Raw genomic sequence first — 13,058 nt, forward strand, 5'->3', positions numbered from 1 at the left:
CTTATCTAGGTGTTTCTGCTCCGGCAGGGGGATTGGACTAGATGATCTTTTGAGGTCCCTTCCAGTCTCTAACAATCTGTGATACTGTGATTATTTATGCTAGTGAAAGGAAACAAGTAGTGTTTATAAGTTTTGACATCACATACTGACATTAGATCCTCAGCTCAGGGAACAAACATAGTGGGTTGTCTCTCCTCATGATCAGAGGAAGTGCATGAGGTGAATCAATGCATTTCTTTGAGTATGATGAAAAAAAGTAGATGAACATATGGGTAACTACAGAACTCCAGAGAAGTTCTTAGATTTTTAGATAGGCCAGTCTCTGGTTGGTTATCATCCTGGTAAATACAAGGAACTTTGAAAGTTACTGCAGCACTCATCTGGAATAAGATGTGCAATTTTGGGAAGAGAAAAAAGGATTCACTGATACCAGGTGAAAAGGGTTACTTTGGGATATTCAGGAGAATGGAAAGCCTATCTTAAAGGTGGAGACTAAAGGACTGGGCTTGTTTATCCTAGCAAACAAAGGCTGGGAGAAGGTTCTGTTTGATCTGTAAAACAGAGTGAGGTAAGAAGAGCTCTTTAAACAATTGGGCATCAGAAATGCCAAAAAACTGGGGTAAACCCATATCATCCCACCTACATGCCTGTGAGAAATCATAATTTCCTGATGCTTCTGCCCCACTGAGGGAAGTGAGATTGCGAAATAGGTTCCTGCAGGTCTACATGAGAAGCCAGGGTAAAAAGGGAGCTGCTGAAGGGGACTGCACCTCATAATGCCCACAAGGCAAGGCAAGCCACAAGGCTGGACTGTGTGAGCCAGGAAAGCCTTTCAAACCTGGTAATGGATAACTGCTTAAGTACCACAGGAGGAGGTATTTTGTGTGGCCTGCTTTCCTTGGGTATGGAAAAAGGAAAGAGACCTGAAAGAGAAACGGCTCCCTAAAATGGCTTTTCATCTTCAAGTACTTTAACGCTGACCCGTCATATGCTGGAGATTCTTTTCCTGGCCACAGTCCTTACAGTATTTTTAGGAAGAGCCTTCCCTTTTATTAGTGTCTGCCCAGGCACTTGGAAATGGTCATTGCCATCCACAGAGTTTTGCTGAGATTTACATGAGTCTGAGACAGTAGCTCGGGAGCTGGAAGACTTTGAATCCAAAGAAATCTGACTAACAGCAACACTGCTTGCACTCTTGGAAGAATACGTATAAATCATTTTAAGAAAGGCAGATTTTGTGTTTGTTTCTTGCTTGTAAATGATGATATAGCACTTTGGAAGAAAAGTGCAGCAGAGAATTCCGTAATTTGATATTAAAACGACGATGATTTCCACTGCTGGCAGGTATTTACCAAATGTAGTTGCATAGACAGGGATAAATACAATCCAAGCTATAAAGTAAATTAGCATGCCAAAGGTGATAAATTTAGCTTCATTGTAGTTCTCTGGCAACTTCCTACCTTTAAAGGCAAATATGAAGCAAATGAAGGCTAGGGCAGCGATGTAGCCCAACATAATCCCAAAAGCCAAAACAGAGCCCTCATTGCACTCCAGAATTATTGCTCTTGAGATTGAGAAATTTTGCTTTACAAAAGGTGTCCTAAATATCAGCCAGAAGGTGCAAATGACAACTTGAATTCCAGTGCAGGTGACCACAATGGGAACAGGTTTATACATACATTTCAGGAAATTCTGCAGCTTGGGATCAAAGCTGAAGGCTAGTAAAATTTTTAGTGACTTGATTAAAATACATGAAATGCAGAGGGCAAAACTTATGCCAAAGAGGGCTTGCCTAGTTTTACACTTGAATTCTGTGGGTTCATCTATGAAGAAGGTGGTGCTTAAAAAAATTAAGAAGTGGCTGAAGAGAATAATGTAGCAGACAGTTAGACCTCCAGATGCTTTTACAACTGGCGTGTTCAAGTTCTTAGTGAATATCACACTAATTGACAAAACCAACACAACCCCAAAAGCGGAGAGGAGGAGAAGGAAAATAGCAAACCAGTCAGTCCATGCGAGGAAATGTATTGTCTTGCTGTAGCATGTACTACTGTTGACGGGAGCCCAGTAGGTTTTGTTGTCACATTGGTAGCAGTAATCCATATCTGAAAACAGAAAGAAGGAAGATAACTTAGAAACCCAATGTAAATAAACCCCACAGTGAAATATCGAGGCTTGAGATACATGAGATACAGGAGCAATGTGGGAAGGGATGCTAAGGGGAATACACAGGGCTGATGGTTTCCGACTGTTGATGTCGCTGTCCAGGCGGCGGAGCTGCAGGACTGCAGTGTCAGGGGTGGCAGTGGTGGCAGCAGTGGCAGCAGAAGGAGCAATGGATGAATACCTGCCAGCTGGCATCAAGGGCTGCCTGCAGCCAGCGGCAAGAAGGGGACAGGGAGAATGACCAGGGTCCTGAAACTGCCTTGGACATCGCTGACAGGCAATGAGTGACCTGGCCAGAGATCAGGAGAAGCAATCTTTAACTGACACCTGAATAATGCCTTGAGAGTAAACCAGTTCTCTTGCAGAAATTTGAACTATGCTTCTTTCATTCACCTATTTTGACCAGAAAAAAAACCCTGCTTTCTCTTTAAAGACAGCTTTTGAAATACAATAGCAAGAACAAACACTGCTTTAGATTATGCTTTGACATGTTAGGTTTGTTTTAAAATTTCTATCCCCTGATATGGAGAAATTTCACAGTTGTTTGAATTAAAAATTAATTTCCTTCTGCTCTCAGGGTATTAAAGTACCTCGCACCACAATTTTCTTAATTTCATCTCTCTCTTCCATATTTGATTTTCCTCTTAATTTTTTTTTTTCCTCAAACCTATAAATGAGCTAGTGGTAAAATACATGTCAGTTTTGATAATACAAAATATTACTGTACAGTCATATCAAACTTTGCAGTACTCCCTGGTAAGATAAAAGAACCCTAACTGGTAAGCAAAATGCATCACCCTTGAACTTTCTAGACTTATAGAATGGTTTGGGTTGGAAGGGACCTTAAAGATCATCCAGTTCCACCCCCCCCACCATGGGCAGGAACACCTTCCAATAGACCAGGTTGCTTCCAGCCCTGTCCAACACAGCCTTAAACACTGCGAGGGATGGGACACCCACAACTTAATGTCTCACCATCATAATAAAAAAAATTCTTCCTTATTCAGCTGGTTGTGCTGAAGAAAGACAGAAACAAGAGTCATTCTCTCTGATGAATCAGCCAGGCTTTCCATCCTAACAAAGGATAATGCTAGTCAGCTGGACGATTGAATTGCTTATAGTTTGGTCTTCTAAAAAGCATTTAAACAGAGTTTTATAGGCTGAACACTCATATTTTTGGAAATCGAGCATAAACAAATATTTTAATCCTACTCCAAATTTATACCCAAGTTTGCCAAGGCACATTATACCCAAACAAAACCATTGTACTGATGTCTAAATAAGCCTTTATTTGGATCACCATTCCTTACCTGTTTGATTGCTGTAATGGTTTTCTGGGCAGTAAACACACTCATAGCAGCACGTGTGTGGACTTCCTGTAACCTTTTTCATCTGCCCTGGTGTGCAATGCTGGGAGCATGTTGACTGAACCTTCTGCAGTGTGCAGAGAACAACAACAACAAATCAGCTCAGGCTTAACTAACTACTAAGAAACATTAAAATAAACCTCCAGGAATTCTGGAATTTGCACTTTCTATTTGTATCTAACATATTGTGAGAGAATACAAAAATGGTGCTGGAGAAAGGCATTGTAGGTTCCATGTTTCTTGCCTTTTTTTTCTTCACAGTCAGCAAATGACAGGATGGGACATTACCTACCTTGCAATTTTACTTTTTTGGCAGTGAATGTCAATCAGTGGAATCATCTGTACCTTTAAAATCCAGATCAAGTTGTCTCATCCAGCTTTGAACCTGGAATTTAGTTCTCCTGGGGATCAGCTCTAAAGAAATCCCATCTGATGAGGGATTTGAGTGGACTGCTTCCCAAGTGAAATCCTGAAACCTTGCTCAGCTGCTCTGAGCCACGTGAGATATCTGGGCTCAGGAGAAACACCTGCGTGTGTGCTCTGCACTGCAGATCTAATGTTCCTGAACCTCAGCAGCTCAACCCTGAGTCATGAAGCACCACTCCAGGGTGTGTGATCAGGGCCTTCTCTCAGATCTCAGTTCAAGTCCTCCTTCCAAAGACCATGTTTGTAAAATGGAGCAACAGTCCTGAGGGACACGGGAATAGCATCCTTAGGACAGATGTAAGTTCTCCTCTTGGGAAACCTCCTACAAACATTCTGGAGAAATAACTTGGTCTCAAATCACTGAGCCTGCTTACAGGAAAACATGCTTCTCAGTGTGCATGAAAGTGCATGAAAGGTCAAATATACCCTTGAGAGGGCTCTTTGGTCTAAAAGGAGAACATGAAATCACAAGAGAGATTTCTAGCTGACACATACTTCAGTCGTAAATACTGGGGGGAGGAGAAAACATACGAAACAAATTTCACATGTCAAACTTCACATCAGAAGTTACCTTTAAATCCAGAAATGCCTTTTTTTTCTCTTCATCCTCAAAGATAAAGTTGCCTTTCCCTGGGTCATATTCTGCCATAGTGGTGATTTTCATGTGGCCATCAATTTCTTTCCAAAGAAATACATCATAACTGGTGCTCATGTCTCCGTTGGAGTCAAACTTGATTTCTTTATCATCATAAATGACTGTAACATTTTTCAGTTCTTCAAGGAGCTGAACATAAGCATAAGGAATGATAACGTACATCAGTATCATGTCAGTGGGACAAACTTAGTAGTTTAACACCTTCATGAGAATGTCAGGTTGAACATAAATGTTGCTTCTTAGAAGTAAAAGAAATCTTAAAAATAAACCCAATTTTTAAAAACTGTTTAATTTGGTGTTGGACATGGAATTACATTATTTAGACAATCCTGTTGACCTCATGAATCTATCAATTAAAATGAATCATCATTTCTTAACTCTATGCAGTGTGTACAAACATTCATGTTAGCATTTTTTTCCAGCCTTGGAAATTTTGGTGTGACAATGAGAAAGGGAAGATTTTTGTTTGCTTGCAAGTACTAATGGCCTTTTGGAACTCCTCTTCTTGTAAGGAGCAATTGTGAGCAATGATCCTGTTGTTACTTTACTGTCACCACAGTTGGTACGGGTAACATTTGCTTCCAGAGTAAGCTCTCCCAGTGTGTCTGGGAATAACTAACATTGTTTTCAGCTGTGACTCTGACTGATACTGTGTATTGCAAGGTGAGCTCAATGAACAGTATGTGCCAGCTTGCTCAGATGAAGTGATCAATGGCACAATAGGAATAAGCAGCAAGGGAATATTTGATAGATTATAGGAAATACCAAAACTGATTCCATTCGACAGGGATACATTTCTGTCTCCGTCATCACAAGCAGCCAGATCAAAAATTTCTGTGTGAAACTAGAAAAAGACAGGTTAAGGCCCAGAGCTCACTCCCAATTCATAGGGAGACCACAGAAGGGCATTCATTAGCTACTGTGGTTCTGAACTGAAGCAAAGACTTTTACCCTTTTCCAGGTCTAGTGACTTTTGGCAACAAGGATTAATTAACAAGAAAAAAACCCAAGGTTCTGGTGAAAGAATGAATTTAAATTGCTTTGAAAAGCAAGCTCTTAAATGGATCCATTTGTTATATCTGTATCATTTAACGAACATATATGTACAGAACACATCTCTGTATGTAACACACCATTTTTTCATGTATAACATCTCTTTTTCTTTGAAGAATTCACGTATTCTCACTGCATCTATACCAATTTATGAAGAACCACAGTGTACTTCTAACCAATACTGCATTTGAGCTGGATGTGGCATAATTGTATGGGACTGAATAGGAAATTTTTTTATTGCATATACTCAGGCTAGTCATTTAGTCTTTCTCTTCTCCACTTTTCCAATTTCTACAAAAATATGGGAACAACAGAGTTTTTGCAATACATCTTGAGCTTCAGACAGAAGTGGCTAATTAATTAGCAACATTTTAATGTAACTGATGGTTATTTTTGCAAAGTCTGTAGCATCAATGGATTTCATTTTTCTGTATGTGGAGATGTGTGATACGAATTAGTTGCATCTTAAGCTCTATGCATATATATCCATTTACTAGAGGATTTCATTTTAACATAGAGAAAATATATTATGAAAGCAGCACAGGGAGAATAACTACCTCAGTGTTCTTCATGAGTTATTAGCCTTTTAATAGGAATTTTAATTTGGGTGATTTGGGATTTAACTCAGCAATGGTGTACCTGCAGCTCTATAGAGCTGCATCCCCTGCAGAGCAGTTTTGAATTTGTCCCATTTTCACTACAAATTCATGTAAAAGTCTGACTTCTGTTAATTTTGTAATTATTATTTCAAATCCCTTATCTTGGTTTGACCTGCCCTGACCTAGGGTAAGAGGTCAGAGCAAGTCAGTGTTTCAGTGGTTGGTTGACTTTTAAATTAACTTTTGTTTAATCCTCTGAGTAAAAGTGTGTAAAAGTGAATACCTGTGAGCAGGTTCTTGGGTAAAAGGTCAGGCCAGGTTTACTTGCCTGATTTTCCCCTTCTTTTCCCACCCAATAGAGTTTGATAACAAGTACCTCACCCATCTTAAAGATTTTGTCTAATTTTCTTACCAGTCACTTCAGTATAAATTAAGATCAGACAGAGAAATAGTCTGTTGCATTTTCACTTAGAAGTAAAGATTCATTATGGAGGAAATAGCCTGAATTCAAGAGAGGGGGGGTAGACAGAGGGGCAGAGCGAGTTGGGGCGAGGAGAGAGAGTGGGGAAAATTGAAATTCTTTGGTGAATGCTCCTACCCTGCAATATCCCCATCTCCTGAGAGCACTCATTGCTGTGTATTGCAGTGGTTTGTGGACCAAACATCTGCTGAGATACTGGATGCAGTGCAGCCACATTAGCTTTTTGGACCACGGCCGGTTTCAATTTTTTTTTCCACAGAGCACTTCATTGACAAAAATGGCTTTTGGATAAACTGTTGCTTTGTTTTGGTTGGAATTTTCGAAGTTTTTGGACAAAAATACACACAAAGGATTTGATTTTCTGTCACCTCATCCACTCCTCTACTGGAAAAAAGGGAGCTGAGGGAAAAAATGGACAGGTAAATATATGTGTGTTGTAAATCACAAGGGAGTCATTGGGCATTATCTGAATCCTGGGCAGGAGCTTCCCAGGATCCAAAATCTTGTCCTTCCTTTTCCATTGGATGTGTGGCATGGGGTCCCCTTCTGCCTGGGGCTGGAACATGGCTGTGTGCCCCTTGGTAGACTGTCATGGGCTCTGGCTCTAGCTTGAAGGTGACGTCGTAAATCACAAGGACCGACTAGTAGTAGTTGAATACCTGACAGGTCAACTGTAAATTGACCATTTTATTCTCACGAGTAGCTAGCAAGACATTCCAGCAAGGATCCTACAGACTGCAGCCTTCATCCAAGCTGTGTGCTCTTTGAAGGTGGCAGGGAAAATGTTAGGGTAGCTAATGAAGCCTAGCAGGTAAAGATCCCTTCTAGCACTTGTGGAGTCATGCATTTACAGCCACTGCTGTGGTGCCCATGAAGGAGGAGATGGTGAGCATGCAATTGCTCATTATAAGTTAGCTATCTGTATATGAAATGCATTAATCGTTCTCTACCATCTACAGCAGAACACAGCCATGGCTTAGCACCAGGAGCCTCTGCATCTACATGGGCAAAAGGGAGACAGATCTGGAGTCTAGTTCTTGTCTCTGCAGCAGTTAGATACTGCTGCTCTAGCACATAGTCTGTGATTTCAGTTGGTGAAGGAAAGCAGGAACAAGAATAAAAAGTGATTTAGTAAGAGGACCAAGCTAGTAAATCTGAGAATGTGGGAGCAAAAATGAGATGAAAGTTGTACAAAGAGAAAGCGACCTGAAAGAATGAACATCATACCTCCCAGGGAGTGAAGGCAGAGGGATCCTTGCAGTTTCTGGTTTTGCATAGCCCTTTAATGGCGTAAGCAATAGTATAGACTGCAAGTACAGTACTATGGATAAATCCCGGTTCAATGTTTGCATTCAAAAAATCATCTTTCCAGATCTGATGTTTATTCTCAACATTTTGCAGTAGATCATCCTGGGACTGGTTTGAAATGCATGCTTGAAAATCATAATATTCCAGGTGTGCACAAACTGACAAAAGCATAATATATTCACGTAAAAACTTGTTATTGGCAGTGGGCATTTTGTGAAGGTTTCTTAGAAAGTCTTGAAAAGCGGAGATGTCTCTGCTTTTAAATCCAAATCCCACAATGGTTCCCAGCTGTCTGATATTGGGAATTGTACTGATTTTGACTGCAGATGACCAGTTATCACTTGCAATCCAGATTTTATTTACATTCCTCTCAATTGCCTTCTTAAATAGTTTGAGCACGTGGAACTGTCTCATAAAGACAACAATAACATTTACTCTGGTTTCCTTGACAATCTTGTCAACTGCATGATCAACTTTGGCGTGAAAGGTATTGTCAGAGAGGTAGGCAGGCAGCATTTCTTTAAAAGCTATGCAAACATTGTTTGCCATGGCCTGGACCCCAAAGCTCTCCACAGCGAACCGCCCATTGTCATCATCAGTGGCTATTACTCCAATCCAGTTCCATCCCGACTCACAGATCAAGTGGGCCATTGCTCTTGTCTGATGAAAATCACTGGGGATAGTCCTGAAGAAAGAAGGAAACCGGATTTTGTCACTGAGGATTTCAGCTGATGATGCAGGACTGACCTAGGAAGAGTGAACAATTCAGTTATGGAGGTGGTCTCCTTCAATGGACAGCACAAGATCTGAGGCTGCCACAATTCCTCTTTCATCCAGCCTGACCTAGGCTCCCTACTCCTGTGAGTGAGCATCAGTAAGGTGCAGCCGAATGGGGCAGTTTCCCTCCCCCTGCTCTTAGGATGCAGACTCATGTCCACTACCACTTCCACTATTTTTATTCTCATCCATATAATTCACTGAAGGCAGAAAATAAAACTTTTCAAAATGGCTATGACAATTATGCTGGTATAATGATTTTGTTCTACTCTGTTCAGATACCATCTACCTGCTATTCAAAACACTATCTAAAACATTGGAAGCATTAACTATTGTTTGATCACTTACACATGCACACACACACATATATATGTTTTGTCTCCAAGATTTAATTATAATATTTTAAAAGGATCATTAAGTCTGTTAGAAACTCCCAGAAAAACAAACAGTAATCAATACTGTAGAATACTATAACATTTTTAGATAAACAGTTTGCTACCTTTTTTCTTGTGAATGTAGCTAGAAAAATGTAAATGGAACATTGTTATTTAAATCTTTCTAGATTTAATCCTTTTATATTTGCTTGCAGGAGGGTTTTTTTATTTACACTTTCCTACGTTGCTTGACAGTTCCTTAAATATATGCTTTCCGAAATGAGAGTCACCCATCTGGAGGGATGTACTAAATCTTACTGGTGTCAGAAGATTACAGATGACATTGGTGAGAAACCTCTGTGGGTCACCTTTTTCATTTCTGCTTTCCCAAGCAGATTTGTTTCATTACTTGCCTCTATATGATGTTCAAGCATGGCATTTTAGTTTTCATACTTATTATAGCTCCTGTGGTGGAGCTGAAGGTCATAATTACTCCCTACCTCTGCAGAGGAAAAGATTCAGTTAGAAGTTATGTTTGGTTCAGGTTTCATGTCTTTTCCATGTGTTTGGTTACCATGTACTTTGCAGTGAGGTAATTCATCTCCAACCTAATGTGGAACAGAGGATGGTGTGGAAGTCCATCTCTTTTTCCCTTGTTCGTTCTGGCCTGGTCTGCAACTGGTTTACAGTAGTGAAAGTAGAAATGTAAGCACTAGCCTGAGTGCAAGTGTGGGGCTACTAGTCCTAGAGAGGTCAGAAATAGAGAAGGATGTTTTGTGAAGAGCTAGTGTAGATTTGAAGGGTTGTGTTCTTTCTCTTCTACAACTGTTCGAAGAGTAACAGGAGTAAAACTGTTTAAGAGCAGTGTTCCTTACTTCCCTGCCTACAGTTATGACAGATTCCAATGTCTAATCTCTTTCAGGCAGGAGAGAATTTCCAATTTACTGGCCCATCCCACACTTGGGACTGGGTGTTGTCATATTCACCACCAGTCAGTCTAGACATGGTGGATGTAACTTTGCTTCCTGAGCAAAGTCCTTGAGTGTCACCCAAGGCACACTGGAATCATTCACACATTGTCATTCAGGACTGACTAATGGCACTGCCAGGCTAGTATGAGCCCAGCATCATCCTGAAATAGGCACTTGGAGGCATGTGCCTTGGGCATATAAAATATCCCATACTGCCTCTGTTTGATCAAGTGAACCAAGCCCTTCATTTGGAGCTGAATCCCACCCCTCCTGATGTCCTTAGCCAAATCCTGCTCTGTAGCAGGTATGGCTTTTGCAATCCCTGTAATCAGAGCCAATCCTTTATTCTAAATGTGGTAAATGTGGCCCTCTGATCAAACCAAAATAAATGCCTCAACCCTACCTGTGGGATTAGTTGCAAAGCCAACAGCCTTGAAACTGCCATCGACACCTCTGAGTAGGTGGCTCCAGTGACAGCCTTAACTCTTGGGATGTAGTCTGAGTAGTTACACTTGAACTCCACAACATCCTCAGAGGAATTGAATTTAGACAGAAACCTCAGAGCAGATGCCATGGCTTTTGTAACTTCTGCACATGTGTCATAGATTTCATAGCCCAGAGTAACTCCAGGGAGCAGCGTTGAGTTGTTGATAATTTCAATAGCATGTATCATTGCAAGTGTCTGAAGAAAAATCTGAATTTCAAAGCTGTCAGGAAACACAGAAGTTTCATTTTAGAAAAACATTGCTGGGAACAAGGCTGAAGCAAAGTCCATTTTGAATATATTCCTTAGAATTTGACAACTACTGAAAAGAAGTGATAGAATGTTTTGTATGATTTCCATGGGGTTTAGTGTAACAAAGATTAGAAACTATGTATTTTTGCCTCGCCTAAATGTGAGATTAAGCAAAATAAACACAAAACTTAAAATATACCTGAACAAAAATGCTTTTTTGGGGAAAAAAACCAAACCAAACCAAACAACAACAACCAATAACCAGGTACTAAAAATAAAATTTCATGTTACATGAAAATTTGCAAGTGATATATTCAGGAAGCATCTGTCAAAGTCAGTGAAGTTATTGCAATTTACTTCCTCTGCCAGTAAGTTTATATAAAAATTACTTTTTTATTTAATAAAAGCATGGAATAAAGAAAAGATCAAATATGTCAGAGGAGAAGAAAATATTTCAGAGATTGAGGTCTTCTAGTGCTTGCACTGATTTTCCCAGAATTCTCTCTAAACCTGATGAAGTTAGTACAGCTATTCCCCTTATCTCCAGTAGATACTATGAGATGCTTAATCAGAATTGTGCTAGAACAGAGTGTCAGCAGTATGAGCTACCTTCCTCTCAGGCAAGCTTCTCTGAAGTTTACAAATCTTGCCAAGTAAATTTAATTTCAGATGGACCCAAGGAACTTTATGACTCCATAGAAGAATAATGGAATACTGACAACATTTTGAACTTTGTCACCATTTTGAAATAAATCCACATGGATATCTGCATGTCTGGCTGATTATTAGATTCAGGTGTGGGATTAAGTTGCATGTAAAATTCAAAGAAAATTTGAGGATTTGCACCTGTATCAAAATTAAAGAAAATGCATTTTTGGAATTCCAGGGCTTAGGAAAGCTTTGTTTTATGCTTAAAATGAAAATTTTCCACCACGCTTCCTTTGCATTGTTTCCAGAAAAATTTGTTTCAAGTACAGTAGGATTTGGAGCCCATGAAATAAATATTCTGATGCATAGTCTGAATCTGAATGCAGATGTGACATGTTGTGTTTTACATAGTCTAATGTAATGCCACGATTATAATACGAAGTGTAATAATTACAGTAATTATAACAGTAATTATGATCTAGCCAGCAAGGTACCATCATAGATTACAGCTGAGCTGCCCTGTGAAGTGAGGGGATTACTTTAGTATGTGCTTAGGTAAACTTGAGCACTCTATCTGTGTTCAAATCATGTAGGTACAACTTCATAACAAATAATGAACAATTGCACAGTAGAGTACTTCAGGAATGATTCAGAAATCTCCAGGGCTATTTGGTATTTATATGAAGATTGAAACAGGATCCAGTGCTCATTTTCTTCCTGAGGCATCCACAATATTTTTCATTGTAACTTTGCCACAATTTGTTATCGTGTATTATTTTACACTATTTATGTGAAGTCCAAGGTCTTCTTACAGACTAAGAAGTGCAAGAGAACCAGGTTTTTCTGATCTTAATGTAAGGGGTACATGCCCAATATCAGTGATCTCTTCTCTGTTATATATGTAATTTCAAGTATTACTCACCCAGCACAATTCTGAATGACTGGCTTGATGGGATGTTCTTCTGGATGCATCATTTCACTATGAACTGCAAACAAGCCTCCAATAACAATGTCCCCCGGAGAACTGGCTCCCACAAAGTCATCAGTATTCTGGCAAGAGAAAGCGATATCAGTGCTGATCACAAAACAGAGGATCAAAAATATAACAAATGCCATGTTTCTGTTTCACTTGCTCTCTACCAGCTTCAAGTCTATTAAGTTAACTGCAGGGCCAACAAGGGCTCCTATGTCACCTATAAAAAAAAAACAGCAAAGGAAAAAGGCTGCACTCGAAAGTTAGCCACACCTCATGAGGTGCTTGTATTTGCTTCACTGGCTGAGGTTATTTTGCTGAAGGTACTGAAGCAATGCTGTCAGATAGACTGTGATGTTGCAGGAAATGTTGGACACAAAATCTTCTGCTGTGTTCAGAGTTTATTATACCTGAAACACATGTCAAATATTTTGGTATAAATTTGGGCTTGTCTTGATTTCCTTCCAACTGAGCGTAGGTGTGAAGAAGCAATCATGTACTGATTGAACAGTTGGTACTGATAT

General features: G+C 39.8%; 1 protein-coding gene across 1 annotated transcript; it reads right to left on the reverse strand.

The window, feature by feature from the left end:
* Positions 1-95: 95 nt before the first annotated feature.
* GPRC6A (G protein-coupled receptor class C group 6 member A) lies at positions 96-12,994 on the reverse strand. Its single transcript, XM_061366172.1, has 6 exons — positions 12,484-12,994; positions 10,581-10,884; positions 7,975-8,802; positions 4,531-4,743; positions 3,477-3,600; positions 96-2,105 (listed from the first exon to the last, which is right to left on the reverse strand). Exons 1-6 carry the CDS (start codon positions 12,675-12,677, stop codon positions 985-987), a joined length of 2,784 nt encoding a protein of 927 aa, XP_061222156.1. The 5' UTR covers positions 12,678-12,994; the 3' UTR covers positions 96-984.
* Positions 12,995-13,058: the final 64 nt, after the last annotated feature.

This window comes from Neopsephotus bourkii, unplaced genomic scaffold (assembly GCF_033783945.1).
Source record: "Neopsephotus bourkii isolate Nb327-2 ecotype Australia unplaced genomic scaffold, CSIRO-AGI_Nbou_v1 NB_1314, whole genome shotgun sequence".
Taxonomy (NCBI): Eukaryota; Metazoa; Chordata; class Aves; order Psittaciformes; family Psittacidae; genus Neopsephotus; species Neopsephotus bourkii.